General features: G+C 48.0%; 1 protein-coding gene across 3 annotated transcripts in view; it reads right to left on the reverse strand.

Moving 5' to 3' along the window:
• Window positions 1-3,846: 3,846 nt before the first annotated feature.
• Window positions 3,847-18,551, reverse strand: part of ADAP1 (ArfGAP with dual PH domains 1) — a 56,153-nt gene continuing 41,448 nt past the window's right edge. For 2 of the 3 annotated variants that reach the window (XM_063142915.1, XM_063142917.1), the window contains 5 exons: window positions 17,944-18,027; window positions 15,189-15,251; window positions 10,488-10,559; window positions 9,032-9,260; window positions 3,847-7,209 (listed from right to left, as the gene is read on the reverse strand). In XM_063142915.1, coding sequence (XP_062998985.1) covers window positions 7,181-7,209; window positions 9,032-9,260; window positions 10,488-10,559; window positions 15,189-15,251; window positions 17,944-18,027 — 477 coding nt within the window. In that variant the 3' untranslated portion in view covers window positions 3,847-7,180. Of the gene's footprint in view, window positions 7,210-9,031; window positions 9,261-10,487; window positions 10,560-15,154; window positions 15,252-17,943; window positions 18,028-18,551 lie in introns of those variants that run through there. The other variant, XM_063142916.1, reaches the window with a different exon arrangement.

Consider the following 18,551-nt stretch of genomic DNA (forward strand, 5'->3'; position numbering starts at 1 on the left):
CCCCGGGTTTTCTCTGCCATAAACGAAAGGGGCACTTTCTGTGAGCCCAAGCCCCCTTACGGTGTGTAAGGAAACCCGTTCTCCTTTTCTCACCCTTCTGGGGCTGGGCTTGTCTCTGAAAACCAGTCAAGAGCAGAAAGCATTGCACTCAGTAAAGATGGACCAATACGATTTGAAACAACACCCCCCTGTTCCTTCCTACGATTCCAAACAGGCCTGGCAGCTTCAGCACATGTGCAGAGTGCTGCTCCATGCAAGGGCTTCAGACTGGCTCCTTCTCAAGGGTTGTGCGTATCGGAGCTCTGTGTATGCGTCAGGGTGTTTGTGGACCTCTGGATGAGTCTTAATCTCTCCATGCTAATCTGAAGGCTGTGCTGCAGCACCTAATAATGCTCAGTGTTTGCATCGTGTTTTATGACTATTCGAAGCACTTAAAACCCATTCGATCACCAGCCTGATTCAGGTGAGCCTCATCCCCCCTGTATTACAGATAAAGGAGAGAGGATCGCTTGCCTTAAAAGGCCACCTAGCGAGATGATTTCCCATCCCACTTGGGACTTAATTAACTTAGCCATGCTTAACGTGGTTGTGTAATCACCGATTACTGTGATGGTGAATGGTCACACTGCAAGCTGTGATTGTAGAGTCACAAGCTGCACTTTCTTTCTTTTTTTTTTGACTTTCTTTTCTGTTTGACGCCTTTCTCTCTCTGCACCAGCCATGGGAAACCTCTGCCCCACTCAAAGCTCCCCACTCGTCCACAAACCTCTCCCCACCCCCATGACCTCCCTCCAGGCAAGGTGAAAGCTGTTACCTCCAATCAGCCATTGATCAGAGGTAAGAGTTCTTCCTTGCTGGGCTGTGAGACGAGAGCGAGCGAGAGAAAGTGGATTCCGCAGAACGAGATCGGTAAAGCATAGAGCCGTTCACCTCTCCATCCGTCAAGTAGGATGCCTAGGCTAGCATCCCTTCCAGGTGTCAATTCAAGCATCCGTTGCTTGACAGCTCCAGAGGAGGAGATTTTCACTGCCTCCTTAGGTTAGGCAGCAGTTAGGATAAATTTCCTGCTATTTGAGAATTTTGTCTCAGTGTTTAAAAACAGCTTGGCCCTCTTCCTCCTAGACTTTTAAATAGGGCTAACAATTTTGTGTCTGTCCGTCCCCCCCAATCCCCTGAGATACCGTTAAATATTTCAGAACTGTCCCGTCTATCATCCTCTTTTCCCTTAAGCTAAAAGTACCCATTTTCTTCAGCCTCTCACTCGATTTGTATTCAGGACCTGCACAGCGCTTCTCTGAATCCTTTCCTGCTTTATCGTCCATTTCAGCCGGTGATGCCCAGGACTGACCTGCCACGCACAGGTGCCCAAAAAATTGGGATTGACTGCTTTAAACCTGCCGCTTGACTTGCTAATCTTGGGAGAGTTCGACTGCTTCGTCACCAGTTTCCCCCATTTGGCATCAAAGGCGCCTCCCTGAAATTGGGCTGCAAAATAGCTGCCTGGACTCTGTAAGAAGCCTTTGCGAAAACGACGCAGCCCAGTGAGCGTTGGGAAACACTTCCTGGGTTGCGAGGGCCCTTGAGAAATGAAGACGCCCGTTGTGAAATGTCGGAAGCTGCAGGGAGCCCGCATGCGAAGGACTCCTTGACTGCAGCGAAGGTCGCAGAAGTAGCTTGTCAGGGGGGAGAGCGAGGCCCTCTCCGGGGCGCTTATGCCTTGCACTGCTGTTGACCCAGAGCGTTAGAAGGAGGAGGAACTCAGTGCGGCGCTAGGACAAAAAGGACCCAGGCGGTGTGTGATTCAAAGCAGACCTTGCTTGCTTGTTCCTCCTTTCCCAGCTAGCTTTTGTGGAAAGGAGGGCTCTTGGTGTGTGATTCCCACCACCCCTTGAGCTGGGAAAGGGGAACATGAGCACAGCCGCTCCTCTGCCCCTGTGGATCTGGCTGTCGCTAGGCGCTCGGGAAAGTCCGGCTCCGCAGATGTATGGGCCCCTAGCTGGCTCTGGGCAACTCTGCATTACAAGGGGGCACCCTTAGAGGGAACCGAAAGCCACAGCTGGAAACGTACTATTCCGTTCCGCACAGATTCCTGCAAGGCGTTCTCTGCCCCCTGCCATCAACATGCCTGCACCCGCGACCAGCGGAGCTTTTCTATCATTCCTGACCTGTGTGCCTATAATTAATAATAATAATAATAATAATAATAATAATAATAATAATAATTAATATATTTATTTGTTACCCGCCTCTCCCTCTGGATCGAGGCGGGGTACAACACAAATAAAAACACCATAAAACACATAAAACTAATTCAAACGTTTAAAACCAGTGCATCATCCTATGCGGCAGGGTCTTGCTATTTACTGTGTATAATCTGTACAGCACCATGTACATTGATGGTGCTATATAAATAAATAAATAAATAAATAAATAAATAAATAAATAATAATAATAATAATAATAATAATAATAATAATAATAATAATGGCATCTTAAAATTCAGCTGTGTAGGCCTGCCGGAAGAGAGAAGTCTTTATGGCTTTCTTAAATTCCAGAAGACTGTTAAGTTGATGAATCTCTCCCAGGAAGCCATTCCACAAACTGGGAACAGCAGAAGAAAAGGTCCTCTGGGAAACTGATGTCAGCCTTGTTTTTGTTGGCTGGAGTAAATTCTTCCCAGAGAACCTGAATGTGCGGGGTGGATTGTACGGGAGAAGGCGATCCCGCAGGTAGCCTAGACCCAAACCATGTAGGGCTTTAAAGGTGCCTGATGTGCATTGACTGCCTTGCAATCCATTTCCATGGGGGTCACTCGGCTGCATCTATGCCCCTAGTATGATTGGGTCAGCCAGTCCCTCCTTTTCAGACAGGTTGCTTAATGTCTCTCTCTCTCCCTGCTCCTTTTTTCTAAGGAGGGTGCCTGCTGTACCTCTGCATGATTCCCAGCTCTGGATTCGCTGCTCTTCCTTTCTGTGTCTGCTGCACGGCAGGGAACACTGCAGTGGCTGCCCATTGATTCTCTGCATGACTTGTTGGCTGGCCAGCCCATGCACTCACTCTTCTGTGGGCAAGTAATTCCTACTCTTTCACACTCTGGAAAAGTAAAACTTCGGGGGATGTAAGTAGTCCTCCTGTTTCTGTTTATTTTTAAATGTGCTTCGGTAGTTGGGCATTTGGAAAACTATATCCCCGTCCCCTGCACTACCAAATTTCTTTGCCCCACAAATTTAACCAGACATCACTTCTGTTGAGCTGACAGAATAATAATTTATTGGTGCAGATGACATTTAGTACCACAGTTTTATTAGCAGCAACATAACAAATGTATACAACGGACAAGGGGAGTTTAGTTTACAAAAACACTGACTTAAGAAAGAAATGCATTTTTTTTGACACTTAAATTAGACTCGCTTCTCCCACCTTTTCCCTTTTATTAAGGTGGGCAAACGTTTCAGAGAAGGACAATCCGAGGCGCTGCGATATAGGATACCGTTCTCGGCGTTCAGCAATGTCTTGTACGTAACATGTAGAAATTTGTAAGGATTGTATTTGAGGCGGTGGGGAGCAGGGATGAATATAACCCTGCTCCAGGGAGATGAAACCCATTGGCAGAACGGACAGATGTCAGCAAAGGAGGAAGGCTGGTGATGAAACTACTCTGCTGAATCTGTCAGTATAAATCTAAGATAGGTATGGCTACAACTGGAAGAGAGAGTGAGCCCATTCAGAAGAACCTTAAACCATGGCTTTAACTATGGTGGTTAAGCCAGAAAGCCGGGGAGTGCTCAGAAGACACCTTAAACCATGGCTTTAATCACGGTGAATAAGGCTTTTTGCTTTATGCCCTTTGGGGGGCCTTTTCCTATGTCAACAGGACCTTTCCTGACAACGGCGGCAAACCGGGTTTCCATTACTCGGAACGTCCCCTCGGTAGTGTCACTCCCCAATTCATTCCTCCCAAACGTGCTTCAGGTATTGGATGTTTGGAAAACTCTTGACCTCCATCACGTTGCCTGCGCCACAAACTAGCAGGAACGGACATCCCCATTGTGTGAGCCTCATCCATTCAGCTGCTTTTGCCCAGGTGCCGTTCATTTGGAAGGGACTTTCCGGTAGATTATTTTGGTTTTCTCCGGAGGAGGAGGTGGGCCTCCAAGGTGGCGATTTCTGGTGCCAGAAACAAATGGCGTATTGAGGCTCTGCCCAAGGTGATGAAAGGATGCAACCTAATACAAGACGAGGCTAAACTTGAACGCAGGTATAGAGGAACAGGTAATTTGGTGATGGACCAAGAGATTTTGAGGCTCAGGACGAGACGGCATCCTCCACCACCACCCTTCCACGTACAGACCAGCAGCGGAATCTTCTTTCAACACGGGCGATGGACAGCATCCTTTACCAGAGCTAGGCTGGGTAAGGAGGTGCAGCACGGACCGACGGCCACGCACAGCTCTGTCATGTCATGCCTCGCCACCCCAGCATCTGCTGCCTGAGGCAGCCGCCTAACTTTACCGAATGGTAGGGCTGGCTTTGTGTGGATCAGAGATCTGGACGCTCCAAGCAAGTTGTGAACGGTCATCCTGATTCGACCGGAAGTCTGCATCCGGAAGCGAATGCAGAGTCTGATTTGAATATACATTCCTATTGCAATGATGATCGGGATCCAATGGAGTGGCGTAGAGCATGTAGATGGGATGGGGTATTCAGGTAGACTTCCCCACCTGAGGTCACCTGGTTATAGAGTGTGATTACCTGTGTGCAATTGGAGCCATATCAGAAACCTGAGGTCATGCTGGCTGAGGCCAATGGGAGTTGGGGCTCCATCCACACCTTGAAGGCCATAGGTTCTTTACACCTGGTTTAAACCAGGGTTTGAATACACTCAATTCTATGATTCTATATTGGTTTTCCAGCACATTGCAGAGGGATTCTAGATGATCCTTGTGGTCCCTTCCAACGCCACAATTCTATGATTCTTGACACGCTACTTGTCATTTTTGCCAGACCTTCATCCACCCTGGGCTGATGCTTGGCCTTGATCCAACACAAATTCCAGGAGCGCTTGGAGACCGCTGATTTCAGGTAGGATAAGATCACCCAATCTCTGCTGGATTATGCCCACAGTGTTTATTCAGTGTCTTCTGTCTCTGCGGGACTTTGCCACCAACACAGGCTCATCTCCGGGCTTTCAGACAGGCTAATGATACATCACGCTCAAATTGAGCATATGCATTTTTTTAAAAAAAATCTATTTGGGAATAGCTAATTTCTTCTACTTCGTTAGAATTCACGCGGACGTATTTGCTCTCTCGCAAAAAACAACAACACCAAAATCCATCACTGGCAACATTTCTACACACATCGCGAAATCGTACAAAAATCCGAACTACGGGTGGCGACTCGTCCGAGTTTACTACCAAGATGGGGCGCAACATTCTCCAACATCATGGCAGCGGTGTGCTTGTCAAAAAAAGTGGCAGATGCACGGAAAGGCGGGCCAGTGGCTTTGAGGACAATAGGTGTGGAGGTTGGAGGAAGCCTTCAACCGAAGACACGGCACCACCTTTGCCGTCCCCTTAGTCTGAACTAGGATCATTCTGGCCCGTGCTTGAAAGACGCAGATGCTAAATTTTATATAATTTGCACATATAGTTCCAGAATAATGTGGCAGTTGCCACGCAGCTTGGCTTACGAGTCGACTGGGCAGTGAAATCTGGGCCACCCCCTGTCTGCTCACCCCGGTCTCTTCGGTTAAAGGTGCCCACGGATGGGTCCCTCTCTTGCCCTATTTACTGGGCGTTCTGGGACTGCTGCTACTCCACAGAGTTTAGGGTACCTTTACCCAACCTGTTGCCCTATGGCTGTGTTGGACTACAATTCCCAGAATCCCCAAGCAGCTATAGGCATTGTAGTCTGACACACCCTGGAGAGAACCAGGTTGAGGAAGGCTGGTTCAGCAATCAGGTGATACATGAAAAACTGCACAAGGCCTCTTGCTTAGCCAAAATTGGTCTCAGAGTGGCCTCATGCACTTTTTTTTTTTTAATTATTTATTACATTTTTATACTGCCCATCAGCCGAGGCTCTCTTTGGAAAGGGTTAATCCATTTCTAACAGATCACCTTCAGTGAGTTCTCCCTTCCAGTGGCCGAAGCCCTATTCCCCCCCCCCCCCCGCCTCCCAATTTTCTCAGAACAATGGGCTTTGCTGATGTGATAAGGTCAGTTCCATGTTACAATGCAGAAGCATAGAAGAGACTTTGGAAATGACTCTCCAGCCCTATGGCTGTTTTCATGCCTGCAGGGTAAGTCTGCATCCATTTCCCCATTCACGGACCACTGCAATAACCCAGTGAGCTGGTAATTCCAATGCATGGGGACACGACTCAGCCCAAGTTAAGCACTTTTAAGCTCTATGGGATCCAATGGAGAGGCTGAAGCGTCAAGCTTCCTTCCACGCGAGCCCATCCATGTTCTGTGATTCTATACTTCCCCCCTTCCCGGCCCAAAATGAGTATTAGTGGCTAGCAAAACAATTTTATTAAGTGATGGCTTCCTGGGTTATGAAAACAAGATGGTGGTTCACTTTTTCAGCGACATACTCCTTTCTGGTTGACACAGTCACAGATTGCAGAGTCAAATGCTAATGAATTAACGCTGTTCATTACTGGTGGATTTTGGGGGGAGGGGAGTCATGTTAATGGCTGCCCTCCGCTGAAGATATAACCTCGGTCGCTGAAGAGGATGACGGGCAAAGGTGCGTTATCCTTACAGTTTAGCCAAGAGGAAAGGGCAAGAACAGCAGCATGGGAGAGACCTTCTCTGCCCCCCGCGCCAACGGCATGCTCAGTCTTCGGGACAATTCCTTACCTAATAGAGCGAGGAGACGCGCAGGATGAATGTGCAAAGTCAACGTCCCCAAGAGAAGTGCCTCAAACGGCCCGAGAGATAAAAAACGGCATCTCCCCTAGCTTAGGAAATGCATTTATTTTTCCTAAACGTCCACTTGGGCTCCGCAGAACCATCGTCCATGGCACAACCGCCGTCGTTAGCACCTTCCATCTCCTAGTCCAGTGTGAGTCGCTGAATATTTTGTTGTCGTGAGCATTGCAAAGAACAAACAATGTCATTGTGTGTTGTAAACAGATTTTCACGTCTTGGTTCTGCCCAGCCTGATGCCGCTAAGGTTTATGCTTGAAATAGGCTTCCACTGGATTTGGGGAGGGGGGGGGACAGAGGGGGAGATAAGAAACAAAACAAAACATTTACATTAAAATGGTGGCTGCAGCCTCCCATGGCTTAATCGGTTGGGCTCTTCCATGAAAAGCCTTTTGTTTCTTAAAAAGACATCCTGCTCAATGGGACGACACATTAAAACTATTTTAGACATAAATAATCACATAAAAACTGTAGGTGGCAGGTATTATTTTAGAAGAGGCATTCGCCACACTGGGACTGTTCACACAACAAGTTAACTCAAACTCGGGGGTCGAGTGTGGGTAGTTGTTAAACCGTGGGTTGTTTCTTGAACCGTGAGTTACTGTGTTGTTTGAACCCAGGACATTTTCCTGGCTTGTTGGGTTGTGGTTAACAAGCCACAGTGCATGGTTAAGAGCCCACCCTGTGGGGAAAGTCCTGGGGTCAGACAACACGCTAACCCATGGTTCAATGACCAGCCCACACCCAACCCCTGAGTATTAGGGATGTGCTCCGCTTCTCCTCGGACCGGAGAAGCAGGAGCGGATCGGGGGGCTTCGCCACCCCTTAAGGCGGAGGCGAAGAGGATTGGGAGAGCTGCGGAGTGTTGTGGAGCAGATCGAGGTGAAGACGGATCCTTCGCCTCGATCCGGAGCTCCGCAAAAAAGGTAAGTGGAGTTTACCTTTTTTGTGGTTGAGTCCTCAGGTGGTTGAGTGCTCAGGCTCAGTAAGTGGTTGAGTCCTCAGGCTCAGCTGAAGCAGACGTGGGACCGTGGACGGATGCAGGTAAGGGAGAGGATGGAGGGGGGGGTTTCCTGGCCTTGCCGCCGCCCATGCGGCGACGGCGGCAGAGCTAGGTAATGGGGAGGGGGGGTCTTACCTGTGTCCGTCCGCGGTCCTGCGGCTACTTCAATTGAGCCCGAGGACTCAACCAGGAAGTGTAGGCCGCAATCGGGGCCTACAGTTCCTGGTTGAGCCGCGGGCTCTAGTGAAGCTGGGATGGGCCACGACGGACACAGGTAAGGGGGAGGAGGGCCTTACCTGACGCCACTCCCCGCCACTGCGGAGCTCCGATTCGGAGCCAGAGCTCCGCAGCAGCGCGGAGTGGCCCCCAGGTGGATCGAGGCGGGGCGGAGCAGGCCCAATCCGCAATTTGCGGATCGGGCCGAAGAGGATCGGGGGGGGGGTCTGTGCACACCCCTACTGAGTATTGGTTGGCGTGTTGTGCGAACCCAGCCAGTATCTCTTGTAAGAGGTGCCAGAGCTAAAATAAACGAAGGAAGCATGCTTCCTCCCATCCAGCCAGCCATTTTGTTCATAGGCACATGTCTGCCCCCAAGCAGCAATTTGCCTCACCTCCAAGCTGAAATGGAACAGACCCAAGGACTCTGCACCATGCTGTTGAGCTGAATGTCTAACTCCTAAGCGCTACAGAAGGCATTTCGTGAAGTGCAGGTTTATGAAGCCTGCGTTGCCTATATTTCAGTCCCCGTCCCCCACCCCCCATTCCCCATTCCCAACCAACGTCTGGAGAAGTCTTTGGAGGAGGGCTCCGGCTCCGTGGTGGAGCTCCTGCTTTGGGAAGGCCCCGGTTCCAGCCTCCAGCATCCCCGGCGAAAGAAGGATCAGGTAAGCAGGAGGTGGGGGGAGCGCTGCTGTCAGTCAGAGCGCACAATACTGGACTAGATGGAGGAATAGGGCAGAACCTTACGCTGACTGGGTTCGGACAACACGATAGTCAACTCTTCCCTTTAGCAGCACGTGCCGGAGACTCAGTTCTGCACAGCGCGAGGCTCCACCACCAAGCCCCGGGGACGCCGCGTCTCCGGCCTCACCTGCGTATTCCTGCGGCAGCATGGGCCTCCCAACCACTTTCTGAAAAGCCGTCATCCACTCCCGCTGGTCGCTCTCCGTCTCGCAGGCGAACAGGAACTTTCGGTCCGGGGTGACGATGGTGATGCCGTGCTGCCAGTGATTACCCTGGGTGGCCAGCGGGAGCCCTTCTAAGACAGTGTAGCTGTTCTCTTTGCTGCCGATAAAAACCTCCCCTCTGGCAAAGGCGTCCTGCGCGGGCGACAAATCAAAGGGGTCACCTCTTGCGGCATTTTGCAAGGCACCGGGGAGGTTTTTCAGAGGGACACAGAAGGCAACGGGGTTTGCTCAAAGTATGAGCACAGCCGTGGAGAGGAGAGCATCTCAAACACAGGACGGAGCAGGGGGGTGGGCAGGGATTTTGACAATGGAACCGATGCCCTGGAGGGGCAATAGGGAAGCAGCTTCAAAGAAGCCCTCGGGGGTGGGGTGGAAATGCCAGCGTAGTTTAGCTTAAAGCTGTTCCTGCCACTAACTAGGAGAGTCGTTCCAACTTTTCAGAATAGGAAGCAAACAATGAAAAAGCCGGAAAGCCGTCAAACGACATGGAGAAAGACGGAGTGGCCACCTCAAGAACCAGATCAGGACCATGGGAGGGGCTGGATTTGGTCCTGAGGTCCCTCTCTGTGCCGGGGTGCAGTGCAGGTGGCAGGGGAGATCTCCAAAAATCAAACAGAAGGACCGTTTTGCAAAGCGAAACACCTTCTCTCGCAGAAGGCAGATCCTGGATCCAACCCCAAACAGCCCATTTAAAAACACCCCTCCCACCTCCAAGTGAACGTCGTAGCAATGCACTCAAAAGGCAATTGTTTTGCAGCGTCCCGATTCCCGGCAGCTATGTCAGAAGAAAATTCAGAGAGAAATACAGCCCGAAAAGGCAATGCTGCAACTGATGGTAATTTATTCCACTGCCCATCTGTTCTCCCATCATCTCTCCGCTTATCTGAAATCTGAGCCCAGCCATTCTTGTCCTCGCTGCCCCGGCCCGTGCAAAAGTCGAGTTCCCTCCTTCCCGTTTATTGCAGGGGGAGTGGAAACTCTTTCAGCCCAAGGGCCGGATTCCATTTCGGAAAAGCTCCCAGGGGCCGGATTCCAGGGGCGAAAGGAGGCAGGCCAGCGACAAAAGGGGCGAGGCCAAAAGGACAGCCTGTTTTAAAAGAAAACTCCTCCTGTTCTGAATCATGCCTGAAGTGTGGCATTTCTACCTTTTAGAATGGGGGAAATCCTGTAGCGAATCCGGGAAAACTTCATCAGTCAAGGGATGTGGCCTCCCCAGAAAGAACCAGAAGTCCAGCACCCGACTTCCTGTGCGGCACATTTGGGGAAATGGAAGGTTTTGGAACCACCAAGTCCAATTCCTGGGCTTTCACAAAAGACAAATGCAGATGTTTCCAGGCCAAGCACAAACACGGGTCTTACCAGAGGATCTTTGAAATACATTAGCCTTCTGTCGTCCATGGTGAACCAGCGCTTCTTGAAGCCTTCTGTTTGCTAAAGAATGGGAAAGAGGGATTAAACCACGAGAGGGGGGGACGGACATTAGCATTATACGCGAGCCCTCTTCAGGGCTGCGCTGGCTAGCCACATCCCCTGCCTCTGCAGCCAGCCACGTGTTTCGGTGGTTGTGTGAAGGGCACATTTGTAAGCAATCTTAAGCTTCGTCCAAGGGGGCAGGAGCCGTGGCCAATCAGACTCAGAGACGTCGGTACACAGGGAAGGCCCCCTTCACACGATCGCCAAATGCGTGGTTGCTGGCAGCAGGGGCGTGGCTAGCAAGTATGTTCTTGCTACTCTCTCCCGGATTTACTATGTTGGACAATAATAACAACTCCGCATGCTTCCAGACACTAGGGCAGAGCTTTCCAAACTCTTCATGTTGGTGACACACTTTCTAGACATGCATCATTTCGCGACACAGTAATTCAGTTTGACTAGCAAACTGGAGGTTAAACTAACCCCTTATAAGAGATACGGACACATACATAAATTGTAATAACGAAATGTATGATGGGGACACAACATATCTCATGAAAACCTTTCAGTTATATTTTTAAAAATATGTGATTTGCAAGATAATAACATACATTTCCAAGTCTTTTCACATTGAACCAATTTTGTCGAGCTGTAATCGAGTGGCGGGCGAAATTCCTGGACCCATGGAATTTCTTGAATGCGTCACTTCAGGTACAGCCGCATCACTGGAAGTGACGCGGAATCAGCTGTTTCGACCCGATTATGCATACTGCACGTGCGCAGTACCTGTGTGATCCCTCGACCGTGGTGTGCATACACGGATACGACGGAAGGGGAATATACTAGTGCACCATACTAATCGGCACCTTTGCTGCGTAAAAATGCATGCAAGTTGGTATTGCTTATTTCACATAGACTCAGAGGTTTCTCATTACGTTCACGTGACACACCTACACACTGCAGCTGACACACGAACGTGTCGCGACACACAGTTTGGAAAACTCTGCACTAGGGGGTGCCCTGTAGTTTGATCAGTTCCTGTTTCCTGCTCCTCCCCTTCCTGTTCCTTTTCCCTCTTGCCTCCGCAACAACAAGCCCCATGCAGTTTCTCCTAAGAGGAAGCAAGTAACCATAATCTTATGCCTTCGTTTACTTAACACTCACACACCCAGCCTTGGGCTGCTTGTACTTAAACCGTATTAGATAGCCTTCTCTGATGGTGTGTGTAAAAGCACTAATAAAAGTAAGTTGATTTGAATTTCTTTTAAACCGCCTCTAGCTTGTGTTTATTGCCTCCGATACGAAGTGTTGTGTTGCCACACTTTCTCTATATAAAGCAACTCTGCTGTAAGTCACACCAGACTTTCCAACATACTGAAAGCAGGGGGTGGGGAAAACTGAAACTAACTGAAAACTAACAGCACTACACGTCAGTCACATTCACATAAATTAGTGTCTGGAAAAAGAGGTAAACTAAAACTTAATTTAGTTAAACATTTTGGCTTTTGTGGCTTGTGCAACTGACAAAGGCGGAAGCCAAAAACGTTCAGCTAAATAACATTTGACTTCAGTGTTTTGTTAGTCATATGCATACCACAAGAGACACACACATACACATCTACTGCAGTTTGGACAGCCAAGGAGGGGGAATTGTTAGAGCACTGAGCCTGGGTTCAAATCCCAGCCATGTTATCACTGGGAGACTTTGTACTAGTAACTCCTTACAGCCTAAACCACCTCACAAGGTTGTTGTGAGGAAAAGACTGGGGTCGGGAGAGAACTATGTCAGACATCCTGGACTTTTTGCAGGAGGAAATGAGAAATAAACTTGGACAACAATGATGATGATGATTGATTGATTGATTGATGGAGGAGGAGAAGGAGACGACAACGCCTTGTCAGGACACTACATGTGCCACCTTTCTGAAGAAATGCATAAAATGCAGAATGTGTAGTTGGGCACAGAATTCAGCTCCTTAAAAAAAACCACTTCCGTATTTTAAAAAGGCAACAAGTTTCTAGCCCTTATTAAGATGTGCATGAAAGTGTGTGGGCGATGCCTGTGTAAATCTCACAAGGTGGTGGTCTTCAGACCCCTGCATAGCTCTGCCCCACCCCAAGAGTTATTACATTCTTTTCAACAATGCTACCCAGGTTTGAACGACTCTACCTTCCCAGGACAGTTTGAATTAAAATCTGCTTCAAATCCTTGATTTGTTAAATTTACAGCTAATGAATTGGTTGAGCACAGACAGCCTGATTAAAATGATCTTGGCTGACGGCAACGAGAAAATAATTTCTCAGCACGCCTCCCTAATTAGGATGGATACGGAGAAGTGCGAGGAGCGAGATTCGTCCTATCTTGGGACCCCAACTCAAATAGTTAAACGCCTCTCAGTTTGGCAGTGAAATCGGCCTGCCAAAATAAGGGAGTTGTTCCTACAGACCCAGGGGGAATAACTAGCAATGCAGAAGGACATCAGGTTGTAAATCAAACAATACATTTTTAAAACAAACAAAACATAATTTTGGGTTGTGAACCGCTCAGAGAGTTTCGGCTATCATAGTAAATAAATATCGCCAGGGAAGAATCTGTGAACTTCTCGGGTTAACAGATGAGCTGAGATGTTAGTAAAGAAAGAATGGAAATTGACCGGCTCATGGTCCTAATAACACCAGGGTTGGTTCCACGCCGGCCCTGGAGGAACGGAAGCGTGACGCTCAGCTCTGTCCTTCCTCCCACCAGCCTATTTGGGAGACGATCCCCCACACTCCTCCACCACTAGCCTGCTAAGAGGCAAGGATCCTGCAGAGGGTGGAGGGTGGCTGGCTTCTCTTTCCAGCAAGCATGGAAACAGGCAAATCAAAACAAAATGCAAGCCGGTAACATTTGTGGGCTCCTTTGGAAGGTGGAGATAAATGTACAAGTTTGCTCAATTTGCACAATAGTAAGAAGGCTGTGGAATCCAGGTGTTCTGCATGCAGGATTTGGGGGTGCAGATTTTTTTTAAAAAATTGTGCGGCTCAAGAATGTAAGCACAGCCGGTGGCGGAATGGAAAATCTTGATGGCTGGCAGCAGTTCCGTCCCCCTCTCTGGATGGTATAGGTCTTTCCTAGAGCAAATGGGTCTTCATGACCTGCTCAAGGCCACTTTGCATTATAATAGGAATCCTTCGCAAGCATATACTGTGGCAGGGGAAATCTTATTACCCCATCCAACAGCTACTGTGAGGATCACAGTTAAGTTCAGAGGAGGCAAGGATGATGCCCTGAGGAAGGATGGCGGACGAGGGAGTGCCAGGGTGGTGTCCCTGTGGGTCCTTGCTCCGCTACACCACCGTGCACGGCCCTTGCTCCAGACTGATTTAAGAACACGCCATGTATGACCTTCCTTCTCTGAGGCTGTTCAGTCCCACACAGTCAGACGGACACAGCTTTGGCCTGCTATTGGAGGCTAAACTATTATGAGGTTTCAGCTGTCTGATATGTGTACAAAGCAGTGCAGGCTGGTGGCTGTGAATCCGCTCTGGGTTTCAAGTCAGAACCAGTGCAGCATTTACATATGTGGTGGGAATGTAAACATGTGCAAAAGTTGTGGAAGATGGTGTTCTCTGAGATTGAAGAAATTGTTGGAATGAAAATAGAAGAAACACCAAGAGTTGCATTACTCTCACTACATGAAGATTTTCAATGTAGTAAAGAAATCAAGGAATTGATAACGAATTTACTGACTGCAGCAAGGTTGATTGTAGCTAGGAACTGGAAGATTCAAGGTGATTATTGTATTGAAGAGTGGTATAAAGAAGTATGGGAAATTGCTATTAATGATAAATTAACATGTAACATAAAAGTGAGAAAAGGTATAGCAAAAACAAATGATTTTGAGGAAATTTGGAAGCAGTTCCTAATATTTGTGTTTTCTAAGGGAAGTGGGAAACCACCAGCAGAGGAGGTGTTAAGATTTTGGAGACAGGAATGATCCTGGAGGGAAGGGGGAGCACTTGTTATTTGTTGAATTATTTTGGATTATGTTATGATAAAGCATTATGTGTTAACAATTGTATATTCAAGTAATTTGGTGTATTAGTATGTTAATTGTTATGTTGGTTTGTATTTTATGTAGTAATATGCTAAAAAGACCATAGCCCTTTTGGGGTTATGCATCATGACCCCCATATTGTGGCAAAGACCTACCAATGCTCTGTTTTTATAAGTGGTTTTTTAAAAATATTTCCTAGGTCTGCAGTGTGTACTAAATTTCAGCTTTCTAGATCCTGAAGAAGCAGCCTAACCATTTATCTTTGGGTGTTACGACTCTCCCATTTTAGACCAGCTATGCACCAAGGCCTCCCAGCCAAAATAGGTATGCATGACGGGACATTTTAAGCGGTCTATTTCCAGTTTACAACATAGCGCAACGTGGCCCACAGTAAACAGTGCAATATGCAGGGAACATGGCTGCATCAAGAAAGCATCTCAGCAAGGAACACAGAAGGGCACCCTGAAGCGCTTGTGGTTAGCACACGTAACGTGAGACATGGATTAGGACATTGACGACACTTTTTTTTTCCACCCCAAAGTTTCTAAACAGCACAATAAAGAATATACTTGCTTTTGGCATAAACAGAAAACACAGCGTGTCCCACCTTTGGCCCAGTTTTTTCCATGTAACCTTCCTTCAGGTAGTTCCTAGTAAGCTTTGGCACCAGCTAGAGGTGGGGAGAGAGAGAGATGACATACAGAGTTAGCGCAGAAATGAGACGCTGGGCGGAAGGCATGCCGAGGGGACCAAAATACCCTTGCACGGGTTTAAATAAAGCGCATTCTCGGACAGCACCCTCATGACAGAATGAGATACTGCGATACTGGGGAAGGACCTGGAGTTTAGGGAACCTGAAAATCCAAACAAAACAAATAAAGCGTGCCTACCACTCAAACCAAGAGCATTTTTAAGGTGAAAACTGGATTTTTTCGAAGGCATGCACCAGAAAAGACGGGCCCTTTCCTTTGTAAGGAAAATTGAACGTCCTAAAATTTGACACAGCACTAGCTGCGTTCAAAAACTTGCTCAGCTACAACGCTCCGCTCGCTTTGAACAAGTCAGAGGCTGCAATTCTGTGCACACTTACCTGAGCGCAAGCCCCGTTGAACTTAATGGAGCTTCTTTTTCTCAATAAACATGACAGGATTGCGCTCCCTCTCTCTCGGAGACTGGCTCATCATTTAATCCCCGACGAGCTGCGGTTCATGCAGCAGGTCGGACCAGGCCCAAATCACGCTGAGGCGAATTGGGGCCTATTCAGAAGCCTCGATTCGGCCTCCGAAGTGGGTTGGGGGGGTGTCCTTTCACAGCCCTAATTTTAAGCAGATCAGCAGTGATTTCTGATTCTTAATTGTTTAATGATGGCAGTGACAAAATGCCTCTTCCTGCTTCGTCTTCCAAATTATACTGCTGAAACGAAGAAAGCTTGCGGTAACCAGGAGAGCATTTCTGTGTGTAAGGACTATGTGCTCCATTCAGTTCTGGTCCTCAAAACCAATTTCTGGGCTCAGCATTCTTTAATTCTAAGTGCATATGCCTTTTTCACCAGGTTCCAGTTGGTGGATCTCGGTGTTCTAGTAAGGAGAAGGAGAAGATCCTGCATGTGTGACGTTTACCCACTCCTGCACAAGGGTTTCTACCAGAGCTTGAAATGCAGACGGGGGATTCACGCAGCCTGATTCTCATTACAAACAAAGCCTCAGTGTGGGCGGAGAAACCAGCCCGTTCCAAAGGCAGGCGTTTTCCATCAGCACAAAATCTACTGCAATGATTTATATTCCAAAAGAGAACATTCAGCCAAGCTTAAGTGCTGATCAGCTTTTTTTTTCTTTTCCCCGCCAAGGGCAAGAGAAAAGGCAGCATAATTTTTCTTCCGCCACTTAGGTGCTGCGGCCGCGGGATTAAAGCCAGCCCAGCCTACATCCTCCACAAGACTCCAGGATTCGGCTCTGCTTCTTCCCACTCCTGATGGACACTTCCTGACCACTCGGCTAGAAACACCTACTGATGAACCCCTGAGACAGTCTTCCTCAACCTGGGGCGCTCCAGATGTGTTGGACTGCATCTCCCAGAATGCCCCAGGCTGGGGCATTCTGGGAGTTGTAGTCCAACACATCTGGAGTGCCCCAGGTTGAGGAAGGCTGCCCTGAGATGAAGGAAAAGATGCTCGAAGCTCCCTCGGAGAAAATGAAATTGCTTGCTTGGCTATTATGGGTCTCAAGTGAGGAGTTGTGGAAGAAGAGGGGGGAAAGCACCACGAAAAGGCTAGCTCTGGTGCTATGAAATGTCAAAAGACGTTTCTTCATTTTTCTTATCCAAAATATAAAAAATGTTCAGGAGCTATAAGACATTCATCTGGGGAAAGGTCCATATATTGTATTAGACTATGAGTGTTGTTTCCTTTTATTTAATTTTAAGTTGGATGAACTCGTTTATAATGTAATATAACTTTATATATGTTTTACTTGAACGTCTTATAGCTCCTGACGAAGGATCCCCAGATCCGAAACGTTGAGCGTAGTACAAGTTTGGTTTAAAGTTTTTTGAACATTTTTTATATTTTGGATAAGAAAACTAAAGAAACCTCTTTTGACATTTCATAGCACCAGAGCTAGTCGCCTCTTTTTTCTCATAGTCTCAAGAGAGGAGCCTTTTATGGGCCAGGCACCAATGCCCAATTTTTGCTCTTGATGGCAAGAGCAGTTCAGTCAGGGAACCAATTACCCAGTGGGGTGGTGGGTGGGCTCTCCCTCGCTCGAGGTCTTCAGGATCCATCCATTTGGGATTGACTGGATGTCCTCCAAGACCCCCTCTGACTCTATGATTCTCTGCTTCTATGTGAATCCTGTTGTCCATCCTCTCTCAGCCTGAACCAGGGGTCTCCCCGACTTTTTTGACCCACAAGCTCATAGAGGAAATTTGAGAAACTGCTCTGGGCACCACCACAAAATGCCTAATTAGTGGATCACTGCTTTGACTTCTATACTTGTCACATCTATAGATCTTAGGCTGCATCTTATTTAGTAAAAAAACCCGTTGGTTTTGTGTCTATTAGACACCGCAACGTCTTTTTAATAAGGGATCAGCTAATTGCAGGCGGCGCAATTTAAACATACATTTTGGCAATGTCCGGTATCTGCTTCTTTTGGGGAGGAGGTGATTACACAGATAAATTTTGTACTGGAACAGTCTTCCGTATCCACAGGCGTACAGGCTCTTTTACGTTATTTACTTGCATCATGGGAATTAACATGAAATGGTCAGCGTAAATGGATTTTGACAGCCAGAAGGACTGATATTGCAACAACATAGAAGCTATTAATCAAAGAAAGAGAGACAAGAATGAAACGGACGCTCACGTCAATGTCACTCGCTCCAGGGAACGCCACTTGTAAGTAATGGAAGCGGGCGGCGCGGAGAGCATTGAACCAGTCCACCATTTCCTGAGAAGAGAAAAACAACAGCAGTAAGGAAGAGATGCAAAGCCAAATGCAATTGTCACTTCCATTCACGCCGCAGCAGGCTTGCCTCTAATAACGGGGGTGTCAACGTCTGCCTTGCCCCCCTGGGAACCCGCCAGGGGCCGCACCCCACCAACCCAAAATTCCAGGCATGGCTGAAACTGCAGTTGGATTTGCCGCACTGGCAGCAAAAGAGGTGGTCATTTTGCTTGAAAAGATTTTGCTTTTAAGAACATTAGAGCATAAGAAAAGCCCTGCTGGATCAGACCAAGGGTCCATCTAGTCCAGCATCCTGTTCCCACAGTGGCTGGCCCACAAACAGGACAGGAGTGCAACTGCACCCTCCCACCCATGTTCCCCAGCAACTGGTGTTTTTAGGCTTACTGCCTCTGATACTGGAGACAGCATATAGCCACCAGGACTAGTAGCCATGGATAGCCTTCTCCTCCAGGAATTTATCTAACTCCCTTTTAAAGCCATCCAAATTGGTAGCATCTTGTGGTGAT

This window comes from Elgaria multicarinata, chromosome 17 (genome assembly GCF_023053635.1).
Source record: "Elgaria multicarinata webbii isolate HBS135686 ecotype San Diego chromosome 17, rElgMul1.1.pri, whole genome shotgun sequence".
Classification (NCBI taxonomy): Eukaryota; Metazoa; Chordata; class Lepidosauria; order Squamata; family Anguidae; genus Elgaria; species Elgaria multicarinata.